Source organism: Bombus vosnesenskii, unplaced genomic scaffold (genome assembly GCF_011952255.1).
Source record: "Bombus vosnesenskii isolate JDL3184/JDL3185 unplaced genomic scaffold, Bvos_JDL3184-5_v1.1 scf7180000013370, whole genome shotgun sequence".
NCBI classification, from domain to species: Eukaryota; Metazoa; Arthropoda; class Insecta; order Hymenoptera; family Apidae; genus Bombus; species Bombus vosnesenskii.
Window position 1 is genome coordinate 506,765 of NW_022883003.1, and position 11,554 is coordinate 518,318.

Genomic DNA, 11,554 nt, shown 5'->3' on the forward strand with positions numbered 1-11,554 from the left:
CAATTTTAGACGCAAATGAATTTTCTCTAATCGACGAAACTTTCATAAATTTCGATTTCGAAAGCATTACGTTTACAATAAACTATCTTTAAACCTCCATTGATCGGAATTAATATCAAATCGATGACGATATTTTCGACAGCGTTTCGTAAATATAGAAATCGATGTCGAATCGAAAAATGCATCGGACATCGCACACGCAAAGATAGTGCAAACTAAAAACATCTAACAATTTACCATACGGCAAACCGACTACCTAGTATAATCTATACGTATAAATATATAAATATAAAACATAACGATTATTCATTAAATACTATTATTGATTATTGATTATTTGTTAAATACTATTATTGATTACTGGTCATTAGTTATTAATTGTCGTTGTTGTTGTTATTATTATTATTATTATTGTTATTATTATTATTATTATTATTATTATTATTATTATTATTATCATCATCATCATCATCATCATCATCATCGTTATCATCGCCGTCGTCATCCTCATCATCATCATCAGCAACGGCAACAACAGCATCATCAACATCATCAGCATCAGCATCAGCATGATCATCATCATCATTATTATTATCACTATCATCGCTATCATTATCGTTGTCATTATTGTCATTATCATCATTGTTATTATTCAATAGTTACGTACATACTATACGAACAATAAAAATTTACTGCTTGTATATATTAAGAATATCATAATAAAAATAATGTGCGAATGATAGTCAATTAAATTTCGTTGACCATATATCCTTTTATCAAAAAACTGATGATGTATATTAAACATCAAAGTATGTCGCTTTTTAACTTTACTATAAAATTTTACTATTTTCTATCCTTCGTTAATTGTTCGTTAATAAACAAATAAATAATTCGTTAGTAAACAGATTCATTGACGGATAAATTGACGTAAATAATAAACGTTTATTTCAGATTCTATGTACAAATAATATACTACAATGAAAAATCTGAATGATATCCCATGTTGCAATCACCTTATCATCGCAAGTAATGTGTATTAGGTACAGTATTTAACAAATTTTTCTAGCATGAAACAGTTAAACGTTGTATAATATTTATTATACAATAATATAATATATTACAAACTATGTTTTAAAAGCACCAGCTTGAGCAGCTTTAATTATGAAAGTTTTCATCGTATTTTCATCTAATCTAGCAAAACTTGCTGTTTGTACTACGGCAGTCATGTGGTTTAGCGCAAATTTGAAACAGTATTCCTCCGATTCCTAGAATTATATTAAAATTAATGGCATTGACTTTGTTTAAATAAAGCCACAAAATTTTATTTACCTTAGCATTGTACTCAATAGCTATACTGTAGCAAAAAGCAGCGTTTTCAACTGTAATTCCTCTCCTTATTATTTGTATGCAGCGTTTTTTCAGTTGATTTTCCGAATGAGCAACCGCCAGTTTCAAAAGTTCTTATCCACAAAAACCAGAAATAATTTTCAAACCACATTATAAAGTCGCAGGGAAAAAATAATGAAATACATACCTAGCATACTTTCCAGAGGTAAATCGATTTCGTCAGTATACAAATACTTCAAAAAAGCTTTGTATACATCGTAAGAAAATTTTTGTTGTTTTATAACACTACAACGAATGAATGTAACATTTAAGGAATCTAGATACTCGTTAAAACAACAAACCTACCTCTGATTATTTGCGGTCAATGTTTCTTGAAACATCGTTCGGAAGTATTGAGAACGTATTACTAAAATAGCTTTGTGCACATAAATAAATTTTTTTCGTACTTGTATCACGAGATCACTCGTAGCCTACAAATGACAAAGAGAACAGTTTCAAGAAAATAACGATGTCAGAAATGATATTTCTTTACTATATAAATACATACCTGATCGTTAAATGCTTCTCTGAAACAATCTATTAAATTCACGTCTGGTTCTTCGTCATGAAGAACAAGTGGTTGATGCATAACTCTAGGTGATGCATAACGCGCGAAAACGTCATGTAAGGATCCTAAAGTAGTGAGTACCGGAAATGTGATACTTTGTCCCAAACACTCGCCCCACATAAATATCCGATTACCTTCTGCCATAGCTATGCTTATGTGATTGTAATGTGAAGTTGCTACATCCAATACTCTTCTCATCACTTCTTGTTTCAACTGAAGAAACTTTTATTAATTTTCATTCATTAATGTAATCATATTGCATTTTACCTGTACTGGGCTACAAATATTCATCTTCATGCCAAGCCCTAACTGTCCATAATTATTTCCGCCCCAGACATACAATGCTCCTTTGTTACTCAATGCCAAAACATGTGCATAACCACAAACTATTTTTTCTATCAATGCAAAAACATATTACTAGTATTCAAAAAATGTTCAGCATAGATATATTCTAAACAAAGATGATATTACCAATTACAACACCAGCAAGCATTGTGACTTTACAGGGATCCACTTGATTAACATAGTTTCCAATTCCTAATTGACCAACATCGTTACAACCCCAACCATAAACTTTTCCAGTATCTGTAACTGTCATGCTCGATGACTGACCACAGCTAATACAAATGACTGTTTTGCCAGCTAATGAGGAATTCACTTTCATAGGGGTATTTTCATTTATGTTAACACTTTTACCTACTTGGCCAGATGTATTTTCACCCCATGCATACACCTAAATAGATATATATATAATTTATTATAAATTATTAATAAATTATATATATATAATAAATTATTATATATATATAATCTTTGATCATTATTAAAAAAAACTTTAAGTTTCTATTTAACCTTTCCTTCGTTTGTTAATGCAAGAGAGTGATGACTCCCGCAAGCTATATCGACAATGAATTCATCACATAAATTTCTTGTTACAGGCATTGGAATCATATTATTGGCAAAACAGTTTCCTAGTTCACCGTGACTGTTATGTCCCCATGAATATACCTTTCATAAAAATCATGTCATTAAATAATACAACATTAAACTGTTTATTAATATTGTAATAAAGCCTTAAATTCCAAATACCTTTCCTTCCTCGGTAAGAGCCAAGACATGTGGACCTTTACCATATGCAAAAGTTTTTATATCCTTACCACATAATGCTTCGACTTTCTTTGGATAAAAAGTATTACAATCATCCCCAGTTCCAAGACACCCAGAAGTGTTACTTCCTAGAGCATATACTATTTTATCCCTTGTTATAATTAAAGCTTCATTACCTAAATCACCTATTTAATGAAACATAATATTTCATAAATTCATATACGTATATTGTTCTTATGTAATAATAAGATATAAAATACGTAACAAGAATAAAAATAAAGGTGGAAAAAATAGACATTTTACCATATACAAGTGCCATATGAATTTTTGAAACATGATTCGAGTCTAAGAAACTAAAAATTGGCCAATTCTTCAAATCCCAAAGAAACATCTTTATATATATATATATATATATATATATATATATATATATATATATATCCTAAATTTCTAAAAACAAACTGATTTCAATATAATTTTAATAATAATTTCAATATAATTTGAATTTTATTTAGTAGTTCCAGTGTTTAATCTTCTAACTTTCATTAGGCATTTTTTTACTTAATCATTTATGAGTGCTACAATTTTTTCTCATTCGTTTTTATGAATTAAATGTAGTATACTCTTCTTTAAATTCTGCACTATGAATAATTCTAAAATATAAACAATCTATATAAAGTATGATATGGTAAATATTAACTGATATTAACAATGATAAATAAACTCTTCCACTAACATGTGTATTCATATTTTATATTTCAATAGTTTGTCAATCTTGTTAAATAAATTTGTAAACAATATTATTAAACACTATTGTATAGTCTGTTCAATGAGACGAAGCAGTAATTGTAAACAAAATGTGATTACTGCTATTGGCTGTTTACTAGTGACATTCGAATATTCACCATAATCCCTATCATCCCTCCTCTCGATCCATCATTGTTTAAGGTTATGGTTTTACCCCGCACTGTTCCGGAAAAATCTTCCTGACACGAATTTACCTATATAATTTGACATATAAATAAGACCCCTCCTCTGATAGAAGCAATCACCACGATGAAGAATAATAAAATATAAAAATGTTATGTCACATTCTAAAAAGCTTGTTAGGTACATAATTAATGAGAACTTAATTATTTAGATTATAGTATCAAATAGAAATATTACAATACAAGTCACAAGCAAATTTTAAATCTTATAAAATAAGATTAAAAAATTTATATATAATTTTTATAAGATTTATATACAAAAAACTTATATACATATGTATGCATTTTCACACCCCTCAAGAATGGTTCCTGAATCCGTCACTAAATTCAGCTCAATCAGAAAGATCTTTGATTCAACTATAGCTATGGAAGATAATTTATCTTAAAGATCTAAAAATAAATTATAATAAAGTAACTAGTACCAGTAAGGTTCATTATTCTGATGATAGTTTACTCACTTTCACATCTTAATAGAATTTTGAATAAATTCTTAATAAGATAAAAAAGATGCAGAAGTAAATTACAAAAGAAGAACAATTATAAAAGATGTCATATCGTGAATTTTATTAAAATCTTAAAATACAAAGTAAATTCTTATGCTTATCATAAATAATCTGTCACGATTCTAAAAATGCAGTAATCCAGAACAAATGTTCTGCAATTAAGAAACTATACATTTATACAAAATTTACATATTATTAAAAATATTAACTCTAAGAAATATGAATATTTGGAAGTAATATCTGCTTGATCTTAAAGCATAACAATACGAATTATTTATATAATATTGTTTTCTTTGTGTGATAAACACTTCGAACTAAGTTTTAAAAATACCCGCTTGAGCAGCTTTAACTATGAAAGTTTTCATTATATTCTCATCTAATTTCGCAAAATCCTCTGTCTGTACTACTGCAGTCATGTGATTTAAGGCAAATTTAAAACAATATTCTTCTAATTCCTATAAATTTATAATGTATCAAATATTTTAATTGTGTTTTGTATTAAAAAAATAAGTAAGAGATATTATTTACCTTAGCATTGTATTGAATAGATATGCTGTATAGATAAGCGACATTTGTAACTGTAATCTTTTTATTTATCATTTGTATACAATGTCGTTTTAACTGATTTTCAGAATAGACATTAGCTAAATCTAAAAGTTCTATGTAAAAAAAGATATTATTTATAAAACATATTATTAGACACTCTCTTTCTATGAAAAATAAAAAAATATTTACCTAATGCATTTTCTTGTGATAACTCAACTTCATTAGTATATAAGTATTTCAAGAAAGTTTTGTATACGTCATAGGAAAATTGTTCATGCTCTATAATACTACAATGCGTAATTATATTAGTGAAAATATAAATGTGCAAGTTGGAAAAATTGTTTTACCTTTGACTATTTTCTACCCAATGCTCTTGAAACATTGTTCTGAAGTAATGGCAGCGTATCTTCAAAACAGCTTTGTGTACATGAATAGGTTTTCCATGTACTTGAATTACAAGATCGCTAGTGGTCTTTAACATGCAGCAAGAGATGGTATAAAAATATGATAAAATCAGCAAACATGTTATTGTTTATAAAAAAATACATACTGGATCATCAAAGGCATTTTTTAGACTATCTGCTATATTTCCTTCTGCATCACTGTGAAAAATAAGTGGCTGATGCATGACAGGTGGAAACGCATAATATGCAAGAGCATCATACAAACATTTTAGTGGAGTGAGTGTTGGAACTTTAATACTCTGACCTAGACACTGACCCCACATAAATATCCGATTGCCTTCACTCATAGCCAGACTTATGTGATGATAATGTGAAGTTACTATGTCTAATATTCTTCCCATTTCGGGTACTTCCAGCTACAGAAATATTCATTAGTTTCAACTTAACAGTACGTACACAAAGTAAATTTTTACCTTTGTTGGTATCCAAACATTTGAGTCTGTATTAAGACCTAGTTGCCCATAACTGTTAGCTCCCCAAACATAAAGAACACCTTCATCACTCAATGCTAAAGTATGCATGTAACCGCAAACTACTTTTTCTGTGTATTCAAACACATATAATTAACAATATTTCAATATTCATATATTCATAAAAACGATCAATATTACCTATTACTATTTTTGCAAATGTGGCTACTTTTTGAGGCTCTACTTGACTAGTACAATTTCCAAGTCCTAGTTGACCAACACCATTATGACCCCAACTATAAACTTCTCCACTATCCGTAACCGCTACACTGGATGAGTCTCCACAACTAATGTGAACAACTTTCTTGCCATTTAATCCAACATTCAGCAATTTTGGTATAGGTTGAACTGTACTAAGGATAGTACCACAACCTACTTGTCCAGATACATTGTGACCCCATGCATATATCTAAAATAGATGTATCAATTTTGCATTTGATTTGCTCTGATTAAATATTTTCATTTTACCTCTCCTTTATTCGTTAGTGCAAGAGAATGATGTCCTCCACAGGCTATATCAACAACAAATTTATCATTCAATACTGACGGTACAAGTGTTGGTGTTAGACCTTCGTTGGTAGATTTGTTTCCTAATTCGCAATAATCATTATAACCCCATGAATATACCTTTCACATAAATTATATTATTAAATTAAATAATGTAATATTATACTACATACTAATGATGTAATAAAATTATCTTTTCAAACACCTTTCCTTCCTCAGTAAGAGCCAAGACATGTGGACCTTTGCCATATGCAAAAGTTTTTATGCTTTTACCACACAATGCCTCAATTTTCTTTGGATAAATAGTGCTTTGAGTATCACCTGTTCCAAGGCATCCATAGGTATTGTTTCCTATACCATACACCATATCATCCTTAGTTACAAGTAATGTTTCATTAGCTGCCTTACCTGTTTAAGCAAAATAATGAACAAAATCTTTTTTTGCCATACGTATTATATTATACAAATACAATATTATACAAAAAAATAATCTGATACAAAAAATAAATATTACCATATACAATAGCCATACGGACATTCGATATAAATTTTGGTTCTAATAAACTAAATATTGACCAATTCTTCAAGTCATAATACATACTTATATTCATATTTATTTTTTTAATACGATGTAAAGATACTATTAATGTAATTCGATGAAATTATAACGTATTTAAATTTCAATTTTTATCACTGCTTATCAATCAAACACTGTATATTTTTTTAATTTTGTAAGACAGTCTGTTTAAATATACTAAACGAAGAATTGTCATAAAATCTGTATTAAATTGATTTCATTTAAATCTTGTAGTGATATACTAAAAGTTGTCTAAAATTTTCAGACTATATACACATGTTTATAACTAAACAAACAAAAAACAAAAGAAAAGTTTCTAACCGTCTTTCATATAAACAAAGATAATGTACATAGTACATATCATGTCAGTGTGAGCTGTGTGATACTCTATAACTGATACTGTAATTTCAGCATCATATCCAGTTTTTAATTTCGACCATTACTAGTAGCATAATTTTATTTTTTGCTACATCGGTAATGTTGAAAGTACAATAAAAATAGATTTCTCAAATTTTATGATAGAAAAATGTATAATAGCAAATTTTGTCAAATGAATCTTTTTACATATTAGTATATATAATTTACAAAATTAAATGAGTATAATAAATTTGTATAAAGAATCATAAAAGAGTATCAGAGGGCGGGTTTTAAATCATGACATTGTTCTCTTTCTTATTTTTAATAATTCTTTCACAATATTTTATTAAAGCTTGAGTCTAACCACAGATAAATAGTTTGCAGGTTCCTTTACCGTTTCAATATTACTTGCAATGTTACCAATCTAATCTAATACCAATATAAGATTAAAACTTATAACGTTGGTAGGTGACTGATAGCGATTGTAACTAAAATAAAATGTTACTATCTGCTACTATGTAATTACAAATAGAGATAGAATTTCTTATAATCATAAACAAAGCATAAAATTCTATACTTCTATAATATGTATACATATTTATACAGATTGCTATTATACAAGTGAATAAATAATACGTAGTTTATTGAAGTCACAAAATGTGGCTTAACCAATAGCTTTATTAAAATAAAGCAGCACTCTACTACGTCAGAAATTACTAAGCAATTGTAATGGCGTAAGCTTTATTTGGGGTAAACATTTACGGAACCATTAAACAGTATCAGTATTAATATCTGATATGAAAGACTGAATCTAAAATACAAAAGATTATAGTTATAATAACAAAAGAGTTTGTTATATTGTATGGTTGATTGAAAATTATGAGTTGTGTCCAAATGTGTGTTATCTATATATAATATTTTTACAATAAGCAGTATTTACATTGTCAATCATATATTTTTAAGGAATAACTTTTTATTCATCTCATATGGAATATACTGACCAAGATACTTTAAAAATGAATGAAAGCGACTCGATTTATGGAACTACCTTGTCCCAAGAATCAATAAAAGTAATTGCAGAAAGTATAGGTGTCGGAAATTTCCCAGATGAAGCTGCAAAAGATCTTGCGGAGGATGTAAGTTATAGACTTAAAGAGATCATACAGGTTTGTATATCTCCAAATTATAATGCAATTATAAATAATTCCTATTCCTTACATATAAGTATTCCTTACATTAAAGTTGTATAATTGAGATTACTAATGTTGATAAAGGATGCTGCTAAATTTATGAGACATGGCAAACGTCAACGAATGACAACACACGATATAGATCATGCTTTGAAGATAAAAAATATTGAACCCACATATGGGTTTTTTGCCAAGGATCATGTACCATTTCGCTTTGCTTCTGGTGGTGGTCGTGAATTACATTTTGTAGAAGAAAAAGAAATTGACCTTAATGAAGTTATATCAATGTCTGGTGGACAAGCATGGCCTAAATTACCTTTAGAAATTACACTACGTGCTCATTGGCTTTGCATAGATGGTGTTCAGCCTACAATACCAGAAAATCCACCTCCAGTTTCTAAAGGTATTAATTCGATAGCATAAAACTTTCTTTTTTGTAATATTATGTTAATTAAAAGTAATATCTATTAATTAATCAATAATATAATAGATATTCAAAAGCTAGAAAGTGTTGATCCAACAAGTAAACTTACAAACAAAAGTCAGAACATTGGTGTTGGGAAACCAGGCGGTGGTGGTAAAAGTCAGAAATTACGTAATGTGGAAACAGTTCATGTCAAACAATTAGCCACTCATGAATTGAGCGTTGAACAGCAATTATATTATAAAGAAATTACTGAAGCATGTGTTGGATCTGATGAAGCACGCAGAGCAGAAGCACTACAGTCCCTCTCAGCTGATCCAGGTTTACATGAAATGTTAGCACGGATGTGCACTTTTATTGCAGAAGGTGTACGTGTTAATGTAGTACAAAACCACCTTGCTCTTCTAATTTATCTAATGAGAATGGTTAAAGCTCTCTTGGACAATCCCAGCCTTTATTTAGAAAAATATGTATGTATTAATTAATATATAAAAGGAAAGGGGAGAGTGTGCGTATACATGCACGTGTGCATTAATACTCATTAATCTTATATTTTATAGTTACATGAATTAATACCATCTATCGCAACATGTATAGTTTCACGCCAATTGTGTATGAGACCAGAAGTGGATAATCATTGGGCACTTCGCGATTTTGCATCACGCCTTATGGCTCAAATTTGCAAAAATTTTAATACTTCTACCAATAATGTACAAACTAGAGTAACTAGAATGTTTAGTCAGGCTTTAGCAAAAAATAGCCAGGTATAATTGTAAGACTACCATATACTAAAGCAATAATAGCAGAAATAGAAGCACAATAACAATGATAATAATGATAATGGTAATAATAATAATAATTTATAATAATGACAACAAATTTTTCAGACTCCGCTGGCGTCACTTTATGGAGCAATTGAAGGACTCTGTGAGTTAGGTCCAGAAGTAATTAAAGCATTAGTTATTCCTAAAATTAAATCTGTTTCTGAACGTATTGAATCATGTATTGAAGGACCAGGTCTATCAAGTGTAGACAAAAATGGAGCAGGTCATATAAAGACTCTACTAGTGGTGAATATAATTTCTTATTAGTATAAATTTTATTGTATTTATATGTATTTTTCCTAGCTATTTTTACTAATATATAATTATACTATATAAAGCCTAACGGAAAACTATACAATGGAATTTACAGAAATCGGTAGCTCCCATTTTAAAGACTATACGATCTCCTCCAGATTATGTAGAAGATTACAAACAGGATTATGGTTATATAGGTCCTGCATTGTGCGCAGCCGTTGCGAAAGCTCGTACACAACCAGCAACATTAACAACAACTGCATCCACAACCACAGTTTTAACAACAAGTCAACAAGGTCCTACATGTACTGGAAAAACCATTGTACAAGCTGGTAATATCGTTTCTACTAACATGAAGTTAGACGAGTATTTTTACTTCAGATATCTTCATTTTTTATTTAGTGACAAGCTCTAGTCCCGGGCAACAAACTGGACGTACAATTATGCTTGGAACAAGTAGAACTGCTGGTGGAACAGCTACAACCGGAGGACAAAAATTCGTTATTTTGCAGTCTCGATCTCAAACACCAACCACTACAAATATTAACACTAATGCGATACAACAACAACCTCAGCAGCAGCAACAACAACAATCGCAACAACAACAAGTTAAACTAGGCCAAACCAATGTCACCCAACAAAAAGCACATATACAAAGTAATGCACCGAAATTGGTAGTTGTTTGTATGTCCAATAGTAGTCACGGCTCTACTACAGTAACTCAGGTGTGTGTAACATATTGCGGTAAAAATCATAAAATATAATTAATTGGATTATTAATTGTGAAAATTATTTGCAACAGGGGAATATAACAGCAAAAACACAGAACGTCTTTGTTACACAACAAAATGTTGAATGTTCATTGAGTCCAGAAGAAGAACATTCTTTTCAGTAATAATGGCAAAATTCGTTTCATTCATTCAATTTCTAGTAATTTGTACAAAAATTAATTTTTAATGTTAATATACTTTGTAAGGAAATAAAAATTTTTTATGAACATGAAAATGATATATAAATATATTTATTTTTATCAAAAACAAAAAATACACGAAATTACACATATTAAAAAATTGAAAATGTATATTTAAACGAACTTCATCATTCAAAGTGTCATCGAAGGTGAAAGTAATTAATCTTAATTATTTATTTACTATCTTAATTATATAATTCATAATCAATTTATAATCAATAAATACAATTTATAATTGTAATAAACAGATTGCACATATAAATTGGTATATATGTATATACTTGTATATATATAAATATAAAATAAATATGTTTGTATGATAATGTGCCTGTTTCATATATAATGCAATTATGATCTGATCTATGTAGATTAAGTTAAACTCAAACATATTTCTTAGTCAATAAATGTATATGTTAC

General features: G+C 29.0%; 3 protein-coding genes across 7 annotated transcripts; 1 reads left to right on the top strand and 2 right to left on the bottom strand.

Moving 5' to 3' along the window:
* Window positions 1-1,124: 1,124 nt before the first annotated feature.
* LOC117237391 (RCC1 and BTB domain-containing protein 1-like) lies at window positions 1,125-3,947 on the bottom strand. Of its 2 annotated transcripts, XM_033501305.1 has the most exons (11): window positions 3,798-3,947; window positions 3,365-3,714; window positions 3,044-3,246; window positions 2,807-2,962; window positions 2,426-2,687; window positions 2,222-2,349; window positions 1,895-2,167; window positions 1,693-1,817; window positions 1,535-1,632; window positions 1,330-1,460; window positions 1,125-1,265 (listed from the first exon to the last, which is right to left on the bottom strand). In XM_033501305.1, exons 2-11 carry the CDS (start codon window positions 3,450-3,452, stop codon window positions 1,125-1,127), a joined length of 1,605 nt encoding a protein of 534 aa, XP_033357196.1. In that variant the 5' UTR covers window positions 3,453-3,714; window positions 3,798-3,947. The 2 variants fall into 2 exon arrangements, with proteins under 2 accessions (XP_033357196.1, XP_033357197.1); XM_033501306.1 differs by lacking the exon at window positions 2,807-2,962.
* Window positions 3,948-4,796: 849 nt separating this feature from the next.
* LOC117237390 (RCC1 and BTB domain-containing protein 1-like) lies at window positions 4,797-7,277 on the bottom strand. 3 transcript variants are annotated; one of them, XM_033501302.1, is made up of 10 exons: window positions 7,055-7,275; window positions 6,746-6,948; window positions 6,502-6,660; window positions 6,175-6,442; window positions 5,977-6,104; window positions 5,650-5,919; window positions 5,447-5,571; window positions 5,289-5,386; window positions 5,082-5,212; window positions 4,797-5,008 (listed from the first exon to the last, which is right to left on the bottom strand). In XM_033501302.1, the coding sequence occupies exons 1-10, from the start codon at window positions 7,149-7,151 to the stop codon at window positions 4,868-4,870; spliced, it is 1,620 nt and encodes a 539-aa protein (XP_033357193.1). In that variant the 5' UTR covers window positions 7,152-7,275; the 3' UTR covers window positions 4,797-4,867. The 3 variants fall into 3 exon arrangements, with proteins under 3 accessions (XP_033357193.1, XP_033357194.1, XP_033357195.1); XM_033501303.1 differs by having other exon boundaries at window positions 6,746-6,952; window positions 7,055-7,257; XM_033501304.1 differs by lacking the exon at window positions 5,650-5,919 and having other exon boundaries at window positions 7,055-7,277.
* Window positions 7,278-7,984: 707 nt separating this feature from the next.
* On the top strand, window positions 7,985-11,142 carry LOC117237387 (transcription initiation factor TFIID subunit 6-like). 2 transcript variants are annotated; one of them, XM_033501297.1, is made up of 9 exons: window positions 7,985-8,208; window positions 8,438-8,640; window positions 8,749-9,067; window positions 9,155-9,558; window positions 9,649-9,852; window positions 9,976-10,158; window positions 10,283-10,499; window positions 10,570-10,892; window positions 10,970-11,142. In XM_033501297.1, the coding sequence occupies exons 2-9, from the start codon at window positions 8,461-8,463 to the stop codon at window positions 11,060-11,062; spliced, it is 1,923 nt and encodes a 640-aa protein (XP_033357188.1). In that variant the 5' UTR covers window positions 7,985-8,208; window positions 8,438-8,460; the 3' UTR covers window positions 11,063-11,142. The 2 variants fall into 2 exon arrangements, with proteins under 2 accessions (XP_033357188.1, XP_033357187.1); XM_033501296.1 differs by lacking the exon at window positions 7,985-8,208 and having other exon boundaries at window positions 8,377-8,640.
* Window positions 11,143-11,554: the final 412 nt, after the last annotated feature.

Bases quoted from the DNA above. Each gene is read 5' to 3' on its own strand.
- LOC117237391 (XM_033501305.1), bottom strand. From the start codon at position 3,452: ATGTTTCTTTGGGATTTGAAGAATTGGCCAATTTTTAGTTTCTTAGAC. The intron at 3,247-3,364 runs GTAAAATGTCTA...TTCATTAAATAG, and splicing joins TCATATGGCACTTGTATATG to GTGATTTAGGTAATGAAGCT. The intron at 1,818-1,894 runs GTATGTATTTAT...TGTCATTTGTAG, and splicing joins GAGAAGCATTTAACGATCAG to GCTACGAGTGATCTCGTGAT.
- LOC117237390 (XM_033501302.1), bottom strand. From the start codon at position 7,151: ATGAATATAAGTATGTATTATGACTTGAAGAATTGGTCAATATTTAGT. The intron at 6,949-7,054 runs GTAATATTTATT...TTGCTTAAACAG, and splicing joins CCGTATGGCTATTGTATATG to GTAAGGCAGCTAATGAAACA. The intron at 5,920-5,976 runs GTAAAAATTTAC...ATATTTCTGTAG, and splicing joins ATGTTTGGATACCAACAAAG to CTGGAAGTACCCGAAATGGG.
- LOC117237387 (XM_033501297.1), top strand. From the start codon at position 8,461: ATGGAATATACTGACCAAGATACTTTAAAAATGAATGAAAGCGACTCG. The intron at 9,559-9,648 runs GTATGTATTAAT...TATATTTTATAG, and splicing joins GCCTTTATTTAGAAAAATAT to TTACATGAATTAATACCATC. The intron at 10,893-10,969 runs GTGTGTGTAACA...TATTTGCAACAG, and splicing joins GCTCTACTACAGTAACTCAG to GGGAATATAACAGCAAAAAC.